The sequence below is a fragment of the Prunus avium genome, chromosome 6 (assembly GCF_965620075.1).
Source record: "Prunus avium chromosome 6, drPruAviu1.hap1.1, whole genome shotgun sequence".
Taxonomy (NCBI): domain Eukaryota; kingdom Viridiplantae; phylum Streptophyta; class Magnoliopsida; order Rosales; family Rosaceae; genus Prunus; species Prunus avium.
The window spans coordinates 11,835,555-11,856,440 of record NC_142289.1 but is presented as its reverse complement, the minus strand read 5'-3'; the positions used below and the strand labels follow the sequence as shown (position 1 = coordinate 11,856,440).

The 20,886-nt window shown below is 38.0% G+C and overlaps 2 protein-coding genes across 2 annotated transcripts; one reads left to right on the top strand and one right to left on the bottom strand.

Moving 5' to 3' along the window:
- The first annotated feature begins 2,002 nt into the window (after positions 1–2,002).
- Positions 2,003–3,302, top strand: LOC110746180 (putative clathrin assembly protein At4g40080). Its single transcript, XM_088254281.1, has one exon. It carries the CDS (start codon positions 2,159–2,161, stop codon positions 3,257–3,259), a length of 1,101 nt encoding a protein of 366 aa, XP_088110407.1. The 5' UTR covers positions 2,003–2,158; the 3' UTR covers positions 3,260–3,302.
- Positions 3,303–15,136: 11,834 nt separating this feature from the next.
- Positions 15,137–19,878, bottom strand: LOC110763877 (protein DETOXIFICATION 27-like). The gene is made up of 9 exons (XM_021966759.2): positions 19,773–19,878; positions 19,337–19,672; positions 18,643–19,184; positions 18,464–18,550; positions 18,227–18,283; positions 16,221–16,459; positions 15,974–16,092; positions 15,713–15,802; positions 15,137–15,605 (listed from the first exon to the last, which is right to left on the bottom strand). The coding sequence occupies exons 2-9, from the start codon at positions 19,631–19,633 to the stop codon at positions 15,558–15,560; spliced, it is 1,479 nt and encodes a 492-aa protein (XP_021822451.1). The 5' UTR covers positions 19,634–19,672; positions 19,773–19,878; the 3' UTR covers positions 15,137–15,557.
- Positions 19,879–20,886: the final 1,008 nt, after the last annotated feature.

Sequence of the window (20,886 nt, the reverse complement as noted above, 5' to 3'; positions counted from 1 at the left end):
ATTTACTTACCGAATGCTCTCACACACTGAGGGTTCTTGCCTTCAGCATCCACCTCATCTTTAAGTTGGCCTATTTACTATCCATCTAGTTTTAGCGCAAACAATTATTATTTCGGATGTTTTAGCCTTTTAACATTGCCCCTTTCCTGAAAAATTCCTAGATCCGCCACTGGTGCCACGTCAACATTTTTAACTGAATTTTTAACATACTTGATGGTGATGGGCAAAGTGAGACACAAAATATCGTCAAGTGAGCAAAGTGGGTCACTTTAACTTTAAGAGGGTTTAGTGAGAATTGACCAATGTTTCATGGGGCACTGTAACACTTAAGCCTAAGACAAACATGCAGTGATGACTTTTTTAAATAAAATAAAATTCAAGCCCTTTTTGTCCTTTTGCTACTCTTTTGATGTTTTCAAAAGATGATGTACCTTGAATTAGGATATGAAGGGAAATCTCGTATAATATTTCAAAGCATTCCTTGAATCAATGTAATTTACTTGCTACATGAACACAAATCTCAATAATTAAATGTGGTGAGCTATGCTATGTTCTCTAATTAATTATTATCCAATATGTGATCAAGATCTTTTCCTTGAATCATGTGAAATATAAGGAACTGAATATTGTATGCTATATATGTCCACCAAATTTAACTTCTAAAGTTTGGGGAAGATTCCAGTGAAAGAGTGTCGCAAATGATGTTAAACCTATAAATAACATGATTGATAAAAGCATATTAAAGTTTTGTTTAAATGATTATTTATGATTGCATGTAAATGTTATTGTATAAATTATTAATCATGTGAAGTGTGATGAGTCACCATTGCGTATGAGCTCATTGATATTTAATGCCTTCCTTATTATAATTAGATCTAATTATGAAAACAACATCAGAAAATGCGAAAATAAGTGAATTGATAAATAGAAATTAGAGAAAAGGAAAGTTGCATAACTCTGTAGAATGTCATGGTACAAATGGAAAGTTTCATATTCGGATGAATAGTCAAACACGAATAGTGTGAGTAACTTACTTTGGGTTGATTTATTGTTTCATTTCCAGAATACTGTACCTATAAAAAAAATATATATCATTCAAGAAATTAGGGATTTATTAGATAAATATTTATTATGGGAAGAAAAATACCATTAAAACCAAAGGAAAGAAGGGTAAACAAAAAGTCATTTCTGCATGTTTATCTTTAGGGTAAACAGAAAGAAAATTGCTATGAGAATTTATGTGGAACAGTGGAAGGATATCGGATTCAAGTATTTTTTGTAGAGATGATTTTTAAATGAGTATCTACAAAATAGATAGTTTGAATTAGTGAAATACAATACGAAGTGGACTCTACAAGAGTGTCCCTCAAATAAACTTATTTGAGAGATCCCTCAAATAAACTTATTTGAGAGATCCCTCAACTGAAGCTCCCTGTTGATTTGGAAGGATTGTCGACCTCGATCTTGAAGAGATTATTTTCTGTTGAACTAAATTTAGGCATCAACATGAGTCATATAGTTATCTTTCAATTTTTAATTAATTGGTAGCCCTATAAAAAAAAAAAAAAAAATCCGAAGCAATCCCTATATTGAATACTAATAGGTGCTTTTAGGTACATTTTCCTCGACCAACCCGATAATTGGCTAACTGGTGCTTTTAGGTACTTTATAAAATTGTCAATGTGGGCAGTGTCACAATCCACTAGAATTAAAATAAGAATTAAATAAGAATTAAGCAATTATATAAAGTACTAATGTTTGAATGCAAATTGTGCCACAAATAGATAATAAAGTATTGATGTACATTTGAGTAATGCTTTATATTTTTAATCTAAAAATAAATAAAACGATGCAACACCCAACCCAGCTTCCAAATTTGACTAGTTGCTGCTATCCATATATATTCATAGAGAGAGAGAGAGAACCAACCTTGATTTTCAACATCAAAAAGGGTCACAATAGATGAAACCGATTACTATTACACACGTAAATGTCCAATCCATTTGTTTAGTCTACCGAATCTTAAATGGTCTAGGTATCAAATCCCATTCAGAAATAATAAAAAATACATAATAATAATTGAAATAAAAAAAAACTGCTCTCTGTTAGTCTGCTGTGTCTTTTGATACTCCGACCTCTCTCTCTCTCTCTCTCTCACATGGGACGCAGAAGAAAGCTCAGAGAGCTGATGGGGGCAATCAAAGACAAGGCCTCCCAAAGCAAGGCAGCAATCCTCTGTAAACTCAACACAAACACTCTCTCCTCCTCCTCCTCCTCCTCCTCATCCCTCCACCTCACCCTCCTCCGCGCCACAACCCACGACCCTTTCACGCCCCCAAACCCCAAAAGCCTCGCTGCTTTGCTCTCCTTTGGCCTCAGTTCACGTGCCACCGCTTCCTCCGCCGTGGAGTCCCTCATGGACCGCCTCCAAACCACCCACGACTCCGCCGTCGCCCTCAAGTGCCTCCTCGCCGTCCACCACGTCATCAAGTACGGCTCCTTCATCCTCCAGGACCAGCTCTCAGTGTACCCCGCCGGCGGAGGCAGAAACTACCTCAATCTCTCCAATTTCAGAGACGATTCTACCCCTGTGGCCTGGGAGCTCTCCTCCTGGGTCCGATGGTACGCTCAGTACATCGAAAACCTCCTCTTAACATCTCGGCTTCTGGGTTTCTTCGTCGGCTCGAATTCCTGCATCGTGGAGAAAGACAGAGAAGAGGAGCGAGTCTCGTCGCTTTTGAACGCCAACTTGGTCCGAGAGACCGAGTCGCTAGTGAGTCTGCTTGAGGAGATTTGCAAACGGCCCGAGTCCTTGGGTTTGGGCGGGAACAGGTTGGTGATTGAGGTTCTGGGTTTGGTGGGCAAGGATCAGATTTCTGCAATGAACGAAATTTCGGTCCGAGTTAACGAGTTTAACGAGCGGCTCAATTGTCTGAGTTTCGGCGACTCGGTCGAGTTGCTGGGCGCATTGAAGAGGTCGGAGGATTGCGAAGGGATGCTTTTGGCGGTGCCGAATGTAAAGAATGATTTGGTTGAGGGGTTTTGGGGTTTGATCAGAAAGATGAAGACGAAGGTTGGGAAGGAGAAAGAGAGCAATAATGAGTTAGTGGCGACGATGAGAGTGGAGAGAGAGAGTTTCAGTGAGTCAGCTCGGTTTGGTGACCGAGTTCTGAGGCCATCTGACTGGGTCCGATTCTCGTCGGCGAGATTGGCCGTGAATGCCTTTCATTTGTCTACTAGTCAATCATGTGCTCGATGAAATTACACAATTGAATGAATTATAAATTTCTTTTTTTCTTTTTCTTCTTCTTCTTATTATTATTATTTTTTAATGGCTCCTTGCCTCGTACATTTGTAAGCTGCCCAAACATAATATTTTGTGAAAAATTGAGAATCAGAAGTTGGTGGATGAGATGAATATTTAGAAATGCATAACTAAAAATCTACAACTAAAACTTTATTTCCAGCTAGCAAAGAGCAACTAGATGGATGGTAGGGGGAGGGGTGTGTGCAATAGGCCCCAGCCATTAAAGAGCGTTAAAATTGAATGGGATGAGTGTATAAATTAAACAATTATATTATTCGGCAAAATTTTACAATTATGCTATGGAAAAACATAAATAAACACACATACGTGTATTCTTCAGTAAAATCTTGAAAGATATTATAAATTAAATTTTACGCATATTTGTATAAATACCACTTAGACTGCGCAATCGCTACCCAAATAAATTTTTTTGGCAGTGTGACACCCAAACTTCACTTCTAGTGCAAATCTGCCACCTAGATATAACGCTGTCAATGTTGCTGTTAAGTCGAGGGCAATTTCATCCCCAACCTCCCTCTCCAAAGGTTCACACCAGTCACCCCCAACTTCTTAAAGAACCTTTTTTAAGTCATAAGAACCACCCCACCCTTATCGAGCCCAACCCCACCCTTCCCCAACTTATCGCCAGCCAACCTAGACAAAGAACCACCCCACCCAATTATGGCAGCCCACCTTTTCCCTCCCTATCTCAACCACTCGTCTGGTCCAGCATATAGAAGCATTAGATTACATGAATTATTTTTGAATATTTGGGTTTAATTAAATTTGGGTTTTGAATTCTATTACAATATGAATTAATTTTGATTTCATTTCTCCTTGAATTTGGGTGGGTTGAGAAGTCTTTTGGATTTTTTCACTGGGCTACTTTGGTGGCGGTGGTGTCTGGTCGGGATGAGATGGCTGAAATATTAAAAGTTAACTTCCAACAAATAAACTCCAATCCTGTAAGCAACCCCACATGAAAAATCTTTTGATAACATCACTGACAACTCCAAGTAGTTATCATCCTCAAGAATAAACATAGCAACGTTCTAACTAACAAAGTTATATAAATAAATTTCCTCCAAGCACGAAATAAGTTAAGAGAACACCATATTTCAATTAAAATCAAGGAACCCAGTATAGATATTGTTTGTACCGTATCTGACCCTCCACTCGTACAACGACACGTGGATCTTAGAAACTCGCCCAAGTACCCAAGGCCTCGGACAATCGGCATCGGCCACCGATGACATTGTCTCAAAGCTGCGAACAGCCATTACAGGCCCAGCTCGTCTACAATCGGCATCCCTTACCAATTGTAGAGAATCAACCTCGAAGTATCCGCCCAAAATATCTAAAGACTCGTGTCGACCTCAGAGGGCCCTCCCACGAGTCCCACATCGAAAATGAGTACTAAGAGCATACAAAATGCCCTCTATAAATAGGCCCCTCCACTACAATACAGGGGTAAGACTTTTAAGCTTGACTTCTATACTTTTATATGGTCAACAACAAGAGCTCTTAAAAACAATCTTACTTGAGCATCGGAGGGTCTTAGGCTGGTTCCACACCGGTTCCATAGACCTCACGAACCTCAAACTCTCTTCTATTCAGGATCTGCATCCAAGGACAAGAAGGATCTGCATCTATCACTCAATCGATCTGCTAGATCGTCCTCATCACTTGTAAGTTGCACTCATCTCTATCTGTTCAGATTTAGCGCCAACAGATATGGTGAAATCGTACAAACTCAAATGAATATTCTGGCCCAGAAAAATCTAAAAAATGCATGATTCGAAAACAAAGAAGAGATAATAGGACAGAGGGGGTGGTTCTCTGTCGGAGAAAGAGAGAGAAAGAGAGGGGTGGTGGTGGTGTTAGGCTATATCGGAGAGGGCTTAAGTCGGAGAAGGGGAGGATGGGTGTGATGAGGGGAGTTGGACTTAACAGAGTTAACATGTTAAAAGTAAAGTACTGTTAAGTGGTTTGCCACATGTCAAAAAGCTACGAGAGAAACAGGGGGGCACATGGCATTTGGTAACAGGAAATTTGGACTCACTGGATGGAGGTGCCAAATTCACACTAAAATTGAAGTTTGGGTGTCATAATGTCAAATAAAGTTCTTTGGGTGCTAACTGCCTACACACAATAGTCTAGGTGATATTTGCGTAAATTTCCCTTAATTTTAATATTATAGTATTTTGTTCACAATTTTGAAAAAATTTATTTGTAATATGTGAATTTTATTTAGATTATATTATAGCAAAATTGCTATTGCTTGGTATCAGTTGAATGAATGCAGAAATCTATAATCTGGAATTTGTTTTGAATCTGTGAAGATATATTTTAGGAATATGTTGAAATTAGTTTGGAAGTTGTGTGTAATTGGAAGAGCCGATTCTGAGGGAGGAGGGAGACTTTCATGCAACGGGGATAACACTTTTTACTATCCCTGGCAAATAGCGCAATGACATTCGGGAAAACTTTTCCATGTGTAATTGCATTATTGGTCGGGAATAGCAATACAGTAATATCCCAGTTACAAGAAAGTTTTTCTGTTGAGGGAGGGCTGAAAGAGCGGCCACCCTGGTCCCACCTCAAAGAGGGCCCCAAAATATGTAATTAATATGAGGAGATAACCTGAATAGTACTATATATAAGAAGCTAACATAAAGATTTCTAAAGATCCATCTTGCATTAGTGGTTTTTTTATTTTATTTTACTCAAACCAAATATGTGTTCGAGTATTACTTGGGTTTTCATTCAAAAGTTCCTATGTGCTTCCATGTCCCTTCGAGACCCCGGAAAATGGACAACTTTCTTTTATTTTATTAGGAACGCGTAGAAGATTCGTCACTACAAAAAGAATAATGGTGACCCCACAAAAAAAATGTGTTTGGTCAAAGAGAGAAAATTGGCAAGAAAACTCAGCGGAAGAGAGGATCAAATCGTGAGATAGAAGGCGATGATACCATAAAGGAAGTGTGATTCTCGTTATTGAATAAACTGTTACAAAGGCCTTTTTATACATAACATCTATGCTGAGCTGTCATAACTAATTACAGATGAGAATATATTAGTAAACAGAAAATATAACTAATCTAACAGAGTGATAACTAGTTACTGCCTTTACTATGATCTAGTAGTTCCGTTATTGCAACATTAAGACACTTCTTACAATCTGCATCCGAAAGGTCCCTAGTACACTCAGCTGTACTCGATAGTGTCATATTGTTTGATATTTGTTGCTTCATACGAGCATACGACAATGCACATAAAGCATTAGAAGTTACTCTAGTGAATACCTGACGAACCAGAGAGAAGTTGACAGCAGAGAAAGTGAGAGAGGAAAAATAATAGTTGGGCGGCAAAACAATTTGTGGCTGTCGTTGGTTATTTTTCCCTTTCTTCAAATTGTACTCAATTTGTAATCCCTTTATATTCTTGAGTGTGTGAGCTTGGGTATATTTGGGGCTTGGGTTTCTGAGTGTTAAACACTATTGTATTCTCTCATTTGATTATAGTGGATTACTCCGTCGTCTCCAAACTGGATGTAGGCATTGCCGAACTAGTATAAATCTTAGTCTTCTTGTTGGTGCTGTTTTGTTCCTTTTATCTCTTGTTAGTTGTTGTTTATTTTTCACTCACAGTTGGTTGACGCTTCAGCACAACATTTCAATCTCCTTTATGTGCAAGATGTGGAAAAAAGGGGGACGATGTGTTTTATGCGATTTGGGGGTGTAAAAAGAGCAAAATTTTCTGGAGGTGTTCTTCGTTTTAGGAGCATTTTAACAACGTGGATTCATATACTTTTGCCGATTTTTTTGACTTGGTTTCAAAACAACTAACTAATTTTTTGTATGGGAAACCTAGTAGTGTTTTAGAGGAAGAGGTAGAAAGGGCCTTGGATTTGTATGGGAGCTCTAAGGATAGTAATGCTAGAGTAAAACCAGCAAAGGAACCTAAACATATACGGTGGATTAAGCCGCCTTATCAGACTCATTCTAAATTGTGATGGGGCAGTCAGTCAGAAGGGGAGACAAAGAGGAATTGGAAAGATGCCTTCGCGATCATCATGGAGTTATTGTTTTTGGTTTTGCGGGTGCTGGAACTCTGGGTCTAGATGTGTTAGGGACTGAGCTAGTGGCGGCAAGAGTGGGGCTGCTGGAGTTATTATACCAAGAGGTTACCATCATTTTATTCTTGTCTCTGATTCAAAAGAAATGGTGCAAATGTTGGTGGGTCAGGGGATTGGTGGAGTAATGTGGGAAACCTGGTGGAGGATGTTATAAGATTATTGGCACAACTAGATGTCCTGAAAGGGATAAATCAACCCAGACAAGGTAATTGACCAAAAAAAAAAACCCAGACAAGGTAATGGATAGCTCATGCACTGGCTCAATTTGGGTTGCGCCATGAGCAGTATTTTGTACGGGAAGATGTCGCACCGCCGTGGCTGATTCCTTTGATAGACAAAGACATAGATGGTGAGACTTATATTGTATTAGGGAGTAGAGAGGAGTTGTGTTATACTTTTTTCCCTCGACCGAATTTTCCTTCTTTGGTGGTTTTTTAAGGCAAGATTTTAATGAAGGGAGATTCACTAATATACCCAATATAGGAGCCCAAATTATAAAAATACCCTATATGAAATGGACTTTAGAAACACACCCAAAGCTCATTTATAACATAACAAAAAGGCTTTTAACTTCTTTTAAATTACAAAACTGCCATTGATTTCTCAAAACAAACCCAACTCCAAAACATATAAACAAGCCCAAAATACTTAATAGGACATCAAAGTAATTTAATAATCAAAATTAAATTCAATATGGCCAATTGTCATTTTTTGGGTTTTTTTTGGGTTTGTTTATAGAAATTAAATGGTGTAGGGTTTATTTATAGTTTTAGTGCTAAGAATGGGTATTTGACTAAATATCTCTTTAAGGAAGCCACTGTCATGATCCTCTAGGTTTTTTTTTTCTTTCTCCCTTTAGTGTTTGTATTTGATGATATTATCAGTCAATGAAGTTTATCTTTTCGATCGTTAAATAAAAAAGTATGTGTACTTATCATAACCACTTAACTGGACGAATTATAAATTTGTAACAAGTTTTCGGAAATGTACATTCCCCTGCCTTATGACCATAAATTCTAGGAAACAAGGGGTTTTGTCCGTGGAATATAGAAAACCAACCAAAGAAAAGAAACCCTTTATAAATCTCATAAAGAATAAAAGAAACAGCATAATAGACAAGTCATCATATTCTGACTGCAAAATTTGAAGTCTATTCTATATATATGGTTGGTTAGACTATGATACCTCTGCAGCGTATGGCCTGCCCAACCGTATTAGACATTCTTCCTTCTCTACTCTTGATTACTAAGGATTCAATAATTGCAGCTAAGAACTTGAAATTGAAACTATGAGAAAGCTTTGTAGTATCTAACAGACTTGTAACTTGTAAGAATAGTTTTAAGTTTTTGTTGTGGTTGGAAATAAAGACACCTTGTGTATTATATCATCCCATAAAGAAAAGAGGAGGCTGAATTTGTGAAATACAGTCAAAATCATAGATTTCAAAATAAACAGAAAGCAAGATTGTTAAAATTAATACTCAGCACTGCTTAAAATGAACAGAAGGCAAGAAACTTCAAATCAATACTCATCACTGCTTAAAATGAACAGAAGACAAGATTGTTTTTTTTTATTTGGTCTGAAAATGAACTTCATTAAGAAACGCTAAAGCAGCGCCAGCGAACCAAACACTGCTATACTAAGCTCGAAATAGAGAGCCTAGAATATTATTCCAAGCCACATACAGCAGACTGAAAAAAATTTAAGTAGTCCCCCATGGAGGGCAAGGAAGGCCATCCAACAGCAAAACTATTGGAATATGTAAAATAATTAACTGCTGCTGGAAACTCCTCGTCTTCTTACAGCTGCTGGAAACCCTTTATCTTCCAACAGTTGTATTGTCTTGGTTCTGTAAAGGCCTTTATTGCTTCTAAAGACTGTAAAAGGCTTGCCTATATATGCAGCATGTTGTACTGATATCCATATGATGAATAAGAATCTCAGACTCCACCGGGGACGTAGGCTCAAAATTGCCGAACCTTGTTAAACTTGTGTTGTTCTGTTTTCTTCTTTTTCTCTGATTTCTACATGGTATCAGAGCAGGACCTTTGAAAATCATGTCTCTTTGTCTTCTCAATGGGTGATTCTTCTGGGAAAGCTTCTATTTTTTCAGGCGAATCCGATGGGAATCCCAATCTTCGCCTTTGTTCGGTTCTTCTAAATAGATTTAACTATATTCCTTGGTCAAGAGCTATCAGTTTGGCTCTTTGAGGAAGTTCGAAACTTGGCTTCATCAATGGAAATATTCCTGCACCTGCTGTTGATGATCCAAAGTATGAGGATTGGTTCTGCAAGGATCAACTTGTCATGTCTTGGTTGCACAACTCTATGGAGCCTCAGGTTGCTGAGATTTTCAGTTTTTTTGATTCTGCGCAAGATCTTTGGACTGCTGTCAAAGAAATGTATGGAAATCAAAATAATTCAGCCAGGATTTTTCAACTAAAGAAGGATATTGCTGGGGTGTATCAAGATGGAAAATCTTTTATTGAACATCTGGGAAAGCTTAAACGCATGTGGAATGAGCTAGATCCTTACAGATCTCATACTATTGATTCAGCCACTCTTCTGAAAAAAGCTGAAGAGGATAAAATTTTCCAACTCTTGTCCAGTTTGGATCCAACTCTTGGCAAGTTTGGATCCAAATTATGAAGACTTACGCAGTCACATTTTGATGAGTGCTGAAATGCCTTCTTTCAATACTGTTTGTACTACTATTCAACGAGAAGAGGTAAGGAAGAAAGTCATGAATGTAGAAACCAAATCAGGCACTGGAAGTTCCGAATCTAAAGCTTTTGTAGCTGGTGCTAAAAACAAAGCAAGGAAAAAAGGGCAATCTGGAGTGTAGTTACTGCGAACAAAAAGGTCACACCAAGGATAGGTGTTGGATTCTCCACCCTCATTTGAAACCAAAATTTGGAAAGGAAGGCAAGGGAGAACAAAAACATAGTGCCAATCAAGTTTCTGCTGTTGATGATTTTGAAAATTTCACTACTAACCCTTCAGCTTTTCTTGGTGAGTTTGCTGCATCTCTCCACACACAAAAATGAGAATCTCAATCGTAAAATTGACGCAAGTGTCTCTAATAATGCTGGAGAAAATATTGCCTCGAACTCTGCTGCTCTTCTTGGACAGTTTGCTAATTTTCTTCAACAATATGGAAAATCCTCTACTTCTGATGTCTCATGTATTGTCAAAGCCTTTGTGACTGCTCTTATTTCCATAACTATGTCAAATGTTTGGGTTATAGATTCGGGTGCTACCGATCACATGACGAATACAAACCAGTATCTTTGTGATTTTAAGAATTTCACTAAGGCCCACTCTGTCTCTGTAGCTAATGGTACTGATGTCTCAGTTTTGGGCCAAGGGAAGGTTAAATTTCTTGGTACAGATGTTGAGTCTACTGCCTTATATGTGCCATTGTTCCCTTTTCAGTTATTGTCAGTAGGGAGACTGACAAATTCCTTAAACTGTGATGCCATTTTTTCTCCTTTTAATGTGTTTTTCATGATTGAATTACCAAGAAGAAGATTGGTGAAGGTGCTTACTCAAATGGGTTGTATCTTCTTCATCATTTTCCTCATAACTCAAGAGGGCTCCAGGTCAATTCTATCCCAAATCGTGTTTTGTGGACAACGATACTGAATTTATGAACAGTACCCTTTCACAATACTTAAGTTCTTATGATGCAATTCATCAGACAAGTTGTGTTGGCACACCCCAACAAAATGGGGTGGCAGAGAGAAAAAATCGTGACCTCCTTGAAAAAACGAGGTCACTCATGCTGCAAATGAATGTTCCTAAGAAGTTTTGGTCTCAGGGAGTTCTTACGGCACCCTATGTGATAAATAGGCTTCCAAGTAGAGTTCTTAACTACAAATCTCCTCTTGAAATTCTCAAAGGAAGGAAAATTGATCTTTCCGACCTTCGTATCTTTGGATGTGTTTGTTTTGTTCATATTCAAGGATTACATCGAGATAAATTTGACTCCAGGGCAGTTAAGTGTGTCTTTATGGGTTACTCTTCAACACAAAAAGGGTACAAATGCTATGATTCAAGAACCCGAAAGATCATTATATCTCGTGATGTTGTGTTTGATGAAACATGTTCCTTCTTTGATAAGTCCTATGGAAATAATATTCAGGGGGAGAGCTTTCTTGATCAAGTGCCTTTGCCAATTGTAGAAACCATTGCTGATCATAGTCCTACAAGTGTTCCTTGTTCTCGAGATATAACTTCCAGCAGCAAAAGAACACCTTCCAACAACGAAGGTACTCCTTCCGACAGTGTTCAAACTGAGCTTATTAACCCTTCTACTCTTCCTTCTCTGGTTGCACCACGAAGAAATCCAAGTCGAGGGCGGAATCCTCCACCAAAATTTAAGGACTATGTCAGTTGTGCCACTCGACATCCAGTTGAAAGGTATATTACCTACACTAATGTGTCTCGATCCCATGCTGCCTTTCTAAGCAAAATTTCAAACTCTTGTGAACCCAGCTCTTTTCAAAAGGCAAAAACCCAATTGATTTGGCAAAATGCAATGAGAGAAGAAGTTAAAGATCTTGATGAAAATCAAACCTGGAGTACTGTCATGTTGCCTAAAGGGAAGAAAGTGGTTGGTTGTAGATGGGTTTTTAAGACCAAGTTTAACAGCGATGGATCCATTGAGAGACACAAGGTAAGGCTGGTGGCTAAAGGATTTACTCAAACTTTTGGAGTAGACCACAAGGAAACTTTTGCTCCTGTAGCAAAGATGAACACAGTAAGAGTTCTCTTATCTGTTGCTGTCAATAATTATTGGCCTTTATTTCAAATGGATGTGAAGAATGCCTTTTTGCATGGAGAATTAGAATAGGAAGTTTACATGAGCTTGCCACCTGGTCATCCTCAATAAAAACAAGTAGGAATGGTCTGTAAATTGCACAAGGCTATCTACGGACTTAAGCAATCTCCACGAGCTTGGTATGCCAAATTAAGTTCAGTTCTTGAAAGTATAAATTTCAAAAGAAGTAATGCAAATTCCTCTTTGATTGTTAAAGATGGGTCTGCTGGAAGATTGGTGGTACTTATATATGTTGATGATCTCATTATTACAAGCAGCAATATGAGAGAGATTCATAAACTCAAGTCTTTCCTTCACAAGAAGTTTGCTATTAAGGATTTAGGGTCCTTAAAATATTTTTTGGGTATCGAAATTGCCTCCTCAAGCAAAGGTTTATTTCTTAATCAACACAAGTATGTATTGGAAATCTTCAAGAAACTGGAATCTTAGAAACCAAATCAGTCATTACCCCAATTGACTGCAAGACCAAACTTGGTCTCGATGGAGATTTGTTAGCAGATGCTAGTTGTTATCAAATGCTGGTTGGGAGGCTTATTTATCTTACTATTACTCGTCCCGACATCTCTCATGTAGTAAGCTTAGTGAGCCAATTCATGCATTCTCCTCGATCAATTCACCTGCAAGCAACAAGCAGTCAAACGGATTCTTCGTTACTTAAAGGGTTCCATTGGTCGTGGCATTTTGATGAGGAAAAATGGAAACAATCAAATTGTAGGGTACTCAGATGTTGATTGGGTAGGGTGTCAAATTGACTGGAAATCCACCACAAGATATTGTACCTTTGTTGGAGGAAATTTGGTCACATGGAAGAGCAAGAAGCAAAGTGTCATTGCTCGTTCAAGTGCTAAAGCCGAATATAGAGCCATGGCTGCTGTCTCTTGCGAATTAATTTGGCTCCAGGGACTTCTCAATGATTTGGGCTTTAAAGACCCACATCCCATGACTCTCTTTTGTGATACTCAGGCTGCGATTCACATCGCTTCCAACCCAGTGTTTCATGAACGAACCAAGCATATTGAAGTTGATTGCCATTTTGTTCGAGAAAAGATTCAGTCTAATATAATTCGCACATCATACATTCGCAATAATGAGCAACTGACAAATATCTTCACCAAAGGGCTTCCTTTAGCTCAATTTGAAAACCTTTTGTTCAAGCTTGGCTCAATCAATATTCTCGCCTTCGCTTGAGGGGAAGTATTGGAATATGTAAAATAATTAACTACTGCTGGAAACTCCTCGTCTTCTTACAACTGCTGGAAACCCTTTATCTTCCAACAGATGTATTGTCTTGGTTATGTAAAGGCCTTTATTGCTTCTAAAGACTGTAAAAGGCTTGCCTATATATGCAGCCTGTTGTACTGATATCCATAGGATGAATAATCTCATACTCCACCGGGTACGTAGGCTCAAAATTGCCGAACCTCGTTAAACTTGTGTTGTTCTATTTTCTTCTTTTTCTCTTACTTCTACAAAAACACCCACTAGAGACGGTGGTGGCCTAACAGCCCAACTTTCCAGTTGCTTTGCTCTGATACCAATCGCTACAGCCTTGTGCGCTGTGCGGTTCAATTCCCTTGGCACCCAGCTCCAAAGGCCCGATCTAAAGTTAGTAGAAAGCTTTTTGAACTCATCCAGCACAGGTTGAATTGTCCATAGCCCATTGGTTACTCCTCCACTTATACCATCCACAAGGATCTTCGAATTCGTCTCGAGAATAATATCAATGAAAGTTCTGTTTATAGCGAATTTGATTGCACAGAGGCTATCAGCCGCCTCGGCCACCAGAGCCGAGTTGCATTGGTAAAGGGATGCTAATTGGTAAAGGGATGCTAATCCGCCACAAAAGGATCCCAATTCATCTCTAGCAATCACCCCCAGCCCTGCAAAATGAGAATCATTTTTCCACGCGCCATAATTTCACAAAATTTGGCATTGGAGGTCTCCAAATTTGAGCAGTACTAATTTGATCAGCTGAGGCTGGGCTGCCCCAAAAGGCACATGCGGTCTAGCCTTAGCAGCTAAATATTCCATGCAGGTCTGCATTGCTCGATTAATAGTGAGACGGGGATCAATTTGGCTGCCTTTGAAGATAAAATTGCACCGAGTCTTCCATATTTCCCAGCATATGAAGCTGATACTTATAAGCAGAAGTTGAGTCTCTCTTGCTAATGCCCTGAAAATTAGTAACTCCCATGAGCCAATCTGTCTACAGAAGCCCCACATATCAACTCCATAGCTCAAAGGAGCACCAAACCACACAACATTAGTCCACGAGCATAAGAGCAAATGGTGCTCGACAGTTTCCACCTCCCAACCACCAATTGGGCACATTGGAGAGCCAAGAATTTTCCTTTTATAGAAGTTCCAGCGAGTAGAGATATCATATAGTTGTTCTCGACGAGTTTGTACATTTTGAAATCGTTGCATAATAGCCTCGTCATCTGTACTATTAAATATGTCTTTCTCTATATATGCAACATAGCAGAAAATACTCGCTCTACATTTGCGGTTGCAACAGGTAGGACTAGTGCTAGTGTGAGAACCAAATATACCAAAGGATGAACGTGATCTTTTTTTTTTTTCTCTCTGAATATCACGATGCTTAGCTGATGCACCCACAACATTCAAATATATCAATAATTTTTTAATGTTTCTTTGCAACAGCTACTAGAGCTAGCTGAAGTTGATAAGCAAAGCAATTAACATAAATAAAATATATATATATATAATATAAAAAACATATTCATTCTCATTTAGAATGAGTGTTTTAAGACCATTAGACTCACTTTGCGTAGTACTTGCCCCATCATAACCATGACCTCTCAACCTAGAGATGCTTAATCCATGTCTCAAAAAGAAATCATCCATGACTAACTTGAGTGAGGAAGATTTATAATATATTTGTAACATACACAATACCTACAAAGCGTTCAATTACATGACCTTTATCCACATAACGTAGTACAATCGTCATTTGCTTCTTTGAAGAAATGTCAGAGGATTCATCAACAAGAATGACAAATAGTATTTCGAATATAGCTGTAGCAGAAAAGAATTTCTCTTTCTCTGCTCGCTTTCCATACAATCTTAATATTTGTCTTGTTAACATTCTGTTGAGACAATTTAGTTATAAAATATGAGTTGAAATCCCTACATTATATTCATAAAGGAAAATACTAAGCATGCCACATTTATATACCGCATTGTATATCACCTCCTTAATAGAGGTGGGCCAAGCATTTTTCTTATGAATATAAATGTTTTTGCTATTTTTTGTCTGCCCACCTCAACATGTGCATGGTTGCTTTCTCTGCCTGCAAAATCAGCCCAACACAGAAATATAATGATCAATTTTGTATACGCAAGTATAAAAGCCCAATTAACGAAAAGTAAGTAATGATTTGAATTCCATAGGCTCTACCTCTTTTTCCCAGTCGCATCGAATGGTGATAATGGCCAATATCAAGGTTTGGACTGCTGTCCCTCCAAAGATCATTCCAGCCCAAATTCCCTAATCGTGTTCATTTTATCACCAAATGTCAGTCCACAATAGAATTAATGTCAGTCCACAATAGAATTATGCATGCCAAAACAAATGCCATGCAATAAGAACAGAAAAAGTTAAATGAAATTGACAAATGTAAACCCAAGAAGAACCCCAGTGAGACAATATAATACGTACCATAACTCCTTGGTGGAAAACCCATCCCATTAAAAACCCAAGAGGAACCCCAATGAGATAATAGCAACCCAAGTTTATGTATGCCACATAAGATTGCCAACCGGACCCCACAGCTACTCCTGTTAACAAAAAAAACCAAATAAATCTTTCAGAAAATGTCAATTTTATAACTAATTCAATTTTAAAAATTGAAAGCAAAAAAAAAATGATGTTGAAAGGTAATTTGATAAGGGAACATTGACATTACCAGAGAGAACTGGTTGAACACTGTTGAGGAGAATTGTGAAGGCTAATAAGAGGGAGAGGCTGCTGACTTCAGTAAGTACAGCTTCACTATTTGTAAATATATAGCCGACCTCTTTGTGGAACATCATGATCAGGAGCCAGAAGAAGAGGCCAATTATAATTGATGTAACAACTGCCACTTTGGTGGCAAACTTGGCTCTCTTCCCATTCCCAGCTCCAAGCTCATTTGCAACCCTCACTCTGTTGATTTCCATCACAGAGCATTAATTAGCATCACAAAGCGATAGTCTCTAAACTACTTTTAACTAATCCAATTTACGGGGAAGAGATTCAAACTTTAGTGTAAGAGACTCACTGCCCTATACAACAGAAATTAAGCTTTTACCAATTTTCGTTCAATATCCATCCAAGCTCAATGGTCTCACTATCTTGGATTCGTTCTTAAAATTGTCAAACGTGATTATGTTTTTTTATTTTTTTTGGACGAAAACAAACGTGATAATGTTGATTTAGAAAGAAGAATAACAAAGAAAAAGACAGGATCACACATCACAAACATATCATAGACTGCGTCTAAAATTGCAATTATTGGGACTCCAATGATAATACTTATCCATGGGGAAGAGCCCGAAGAAAAATCCTACATGATGATCATCATGAGCAGCTACCCAACGTTTATTTTACTTCAAGAGGTGATATATATGTACTTTTATTTTAAATCATATCATTTATATAAAATCACATTTTTAAAACACGAAAAGAGATCTTCATTTAATTCTCAAAAGTTAAGTAATTCTAACACGAAAAGAGAAACGGACACGCAGATGCATACAGAAGAATAACTTAAAAATTAAACTTCAAAAACTAATTTTATAGGCCAAAAATATATATGTCAAACTAACATATGTGTGACGAGATATTCGTCAATGCATCATAGCAGGACTTTGGCCAATATATCCTTGTTTATGTGATTAAGCTTGAGTCTTAAACCTACTCACCTTAAACTAAAGTAGCCCAATTTTTTAATAAAAGAAAGGACGTCTTTTGACGTATCTATATAATGATTGACTGGACTAGCAGGCACCACGTATGTTAAATGCTGACTGTAAATTCCAAACAACTTAACTGGACTAGCAGTCATTACAACTTAATATTTAATTATATTTTTAGTAAATTCTATAAATTTTAAATGCTGACTATAAATTCCAAACAACATAATTTTAGGACATTAAAGACTCATTTGGGATTATTTCTCCAGAAAACACGTATGCTTATAAGCACTTTTAAAAAACGTTTTTATTATAAAAATATTGAAATTTATATAAGAAATTCAAGTGTTTACTAAAGAAGCACATACAAGTGTTTCTCCATAAAGTGCTTTTATGGCTCAAAAACACTTGTAATTTTTTCTATTTAATCCTTTCAAAAGCAATCCCAAACATACCCTAAACCAACGTGATAATAAAACCTTAAAAAAAAGGAGCAAAGCTATTTCATGTGACCTATCATATAAAACAAAAACAAAGAAAACCAGGATAAAATAGCGTACGATTTCCGACCATGCGGTGGAAGTACATAATCAACAAAGAATTTGAGGCTCGGAATAAAATTCGAATATGCAATCTGACAGATAAAGCTAATTATTGGAAGCAAAATTGAATTTTCCTACTGGGTACTGGGTAGGTATATTATATAGATAAAGACAATCTGACAATCTAACAGATATACGTTTTGTTCTATATATTTGTCCTGTCACGTCTTAAACTCTTGGATGGCTACAATAAGAGAAGGCCTCACATTATTTTATGGACCGAATTGGTCCAAACGCTCTTCACATGATTAGCTCCTAACATGAAATTGTGACCTCAAAACCCATCCTTCTCGTGATCCTCTTAACGGTTATCATTAATAATAATGTTTTCTTGTCATTTTATATATGTAAAATAAGAATCATAATAATATAGAAGAAAACGACAGAGAAATGTATAGGTGGTGAAGAGGTTTTACCCAGTTCCTGCGAAAAATGCCAGAGGAATCATCATCTCCCAGCCATTGATCGTCATGCTGCCATGGAAAAAAAGACAAATCAGTTTTTATTTCTTTTGGCACATAGGAAACTTAATTCTATTTCAGTAATGTGCGTAGTTTATTTGTACACATAGATCTTAGTCGCATCTAGACAAAGCATTATTGTTTTCGATCATTGGACATGGGAAAAAATAAATTTTAATGTACTGTTATTACCATATAGACAAAGCATCCACAGCAATCTCTGCATTCTGTAGATTCCCAGTCATCAAGATCAGTATTCTATAGTACCAATTCTCCAGGCTGTAATTTCAACAAAAAATTAGACATAATTAATTGTTAGATTAATGTCACTAATTAACCAACATGGAGAATGGAAGAGAGAGAGAGAGAACCAGAGCATGACACCAGAAGCAGCAGAGAGTTTAGTAAATTCCCAGAGACCAGAAAAAGCTTCCATGGAGAAACCAGCCCAAGTCAAGGGGCAACCACCACAAACAGTGTAACCCAGCAGCCCAAACACCAAAACCCACCAAGAGAAGTTTATGGTAATTGCAGTACCAATCACACCAAAGTGAAGTCTATACACAAAAAACCAGCTCACAAACACATGCACTGCAAGAGCAACCAGAGACACCCAAGCAATCACACCTGTCTTCAGCTGGCTCTGTAAGAACCTCTGCAATGGGAACTGAAAAGCAAAGCTGAAGTGAAGTGGAATCATGGTCATGGCCACAATCCCAGATAACTCTGCTACTTCTGTGGGTTGCCCCAAAAGCTTCAGAAATGGAGAGGCAAACAGATAGATTGGCAAAAGCAGAATACAGCACAAGAACAAAACAATCCATGATCTTTGCATGTAAACTCCAAGCATATAATACTTCTTGGCCCCATAAGCTTGCCCACATAGTGTTTCTAAAGCACTTGCCATCCCCAACTGGCAACACAAAGTAGAGAACATAACTTAGAACAAAAAAGCTACATAAGAGATTCGAACATTCGACAATCTAATAACATAACATGCGACATATTTAGTAGGAAAACATTCACTCTCCAAAATATAATAGCAGAAGAGATAGAGTAAAGTACCAAGAGACCAAAATCAAAACCAACTATGACATTATTAGCAATGGAGATTGCAGCAAGCTCAAGGTCACCAAGATGACCAGCAAAGGCTTGAGTTATAACCAGCATGGAATAAGACGCAACACGGCTAAAGATTGCTGGACCAACTATGTGCCACAACTTCTTTGACTCAATCCAAGATCTCCTCGCAAGAGTGCCTTGATCTTCATCATCACTATGTTCATGTTTTGATCGGACGGTTGAAGCTAAATCATCCAACAAAGGAACCTCCGCCTCCACTATTGCACTGTTGCTTGGCATTCTGCAACTCCTTGCAGCACTTGTTTATAATTGGTTGGGCTGCAATGGCCAGAGAGAGCACAGAATTATTAATCAGAGAGTTTGGCTTTTATATATGAAGGGAGTTAATGTTTTTTGTTTTCTCTATATCATTACTTACTACTAGTATTAGGAGGAGGGGCGGCTTTCACATTTTAACGTTTAGCGGACAATAAGGTCAAGTGCTTCTGGGAAGACCAAGAACTTATGTAGGGATGAGGTGGTCGGATGATTGATTCACTCTCACAGCTGCGGGGGTACTAAAAGCCAATACTGTCAATACAGGACACGGTCATTGCTTACGCATTAATTTTGATTAGATAAAAAATTTATGTAATTAAGTTGTAATATTTAACAATCTTTGCAGCGTTTATGTTGTTTTATTATGAGAAAGGTAGATTGACTAAACAGAAGAAAGATTCAGTATACAGCCAAATCATTTTTCTTGTTTAAATTGGAAGACCAAATGGTACCTGCACTCAAATAGCCACTTTTACGGACTTTAATGACTATCTGTCGTGTTGAATTTTCTTCGAATGTGTTGTTTAAATTCTCAGTCTCATGAATAAATTTTAATATTATTGTGAGAGCAAAAATTAAGGCGGAAATCAAATACCATGATATCTACTGCCATAGGACATTAAGATAAATAAGGAATATGGCACTTGAAGTCTATGGGTTCAGTACCTATAAAAGGCCAACTAATTTCCCAGCATTGGAGAAGGGAGGTACGATTGATTCTACTAAAATATTTTTTAGCATGGAATACAAGATTATTTGTTTGAGGATCCGAAATTTTCCGCACCAACAGCTATAATGTAAGTGACAAATATTATCTTTGTCTTCTATGTACTTATACACTTTCAAAAGAGCCATGCCTTTCCCCTTCACTATGTTTCTTCTCTCTGGCCTCCTTCGACTAATTCCAGTCCGTGACCACCCTTCCAAATTCCGAACCCCAAATCCCCTTCTCTCTCTCTCTTTGCGTGTGGGGGGATGGGTTTCTCAGTTAGAGGGATGGGTCTGGGGAATGGATGGGTTGCGATGGGGAAAGGGAGCGAGAAGGGAACGGGTCGGAGAGGAGGGGAATGCGTACGAGGGCTGGGAAAAAAACCAAAGGGAGGAGGGCGATAGGTCTGGTTGGGTTGCGGTGGGGAAAGGGGGGAGAGCGGAGAAGAAATCGAGGGAGGGCGGAGGTGTCTGTACTGTGACTGTGGGTGGTTGTCATGGGTGAT

Coding starts and splice junctions, on each gene's coding strand:
- LOC110746180 (XM_088254281.1), top strand. CDS start 2,159: ATGGGACGCAGAAGAAAGCTCAGAGAGCTGATGGGGGCAATCAAAGAC.
- LOC110763877 (XM_021966759.2), bottom strand. CDS start 19,633: ATGCCAAGCAACAGTGCAATAGTGGAGGCGGAGGTTCCTTTGTTGGAT. Junction 18,551..18,642: donor GCTTCTGGTGTCATGCTCTG/GTTCTCTCTCTC, acceptor TTGAAATTACAG/CCTGGAGAATTGGTACTATA. Junction 15,803..15,973: donor TTTTCCACCAAGGAGTTATG/GTACGTATTATA, acceptor GAACACGATTAG/GGAATTTGGGCTGGAATGAT.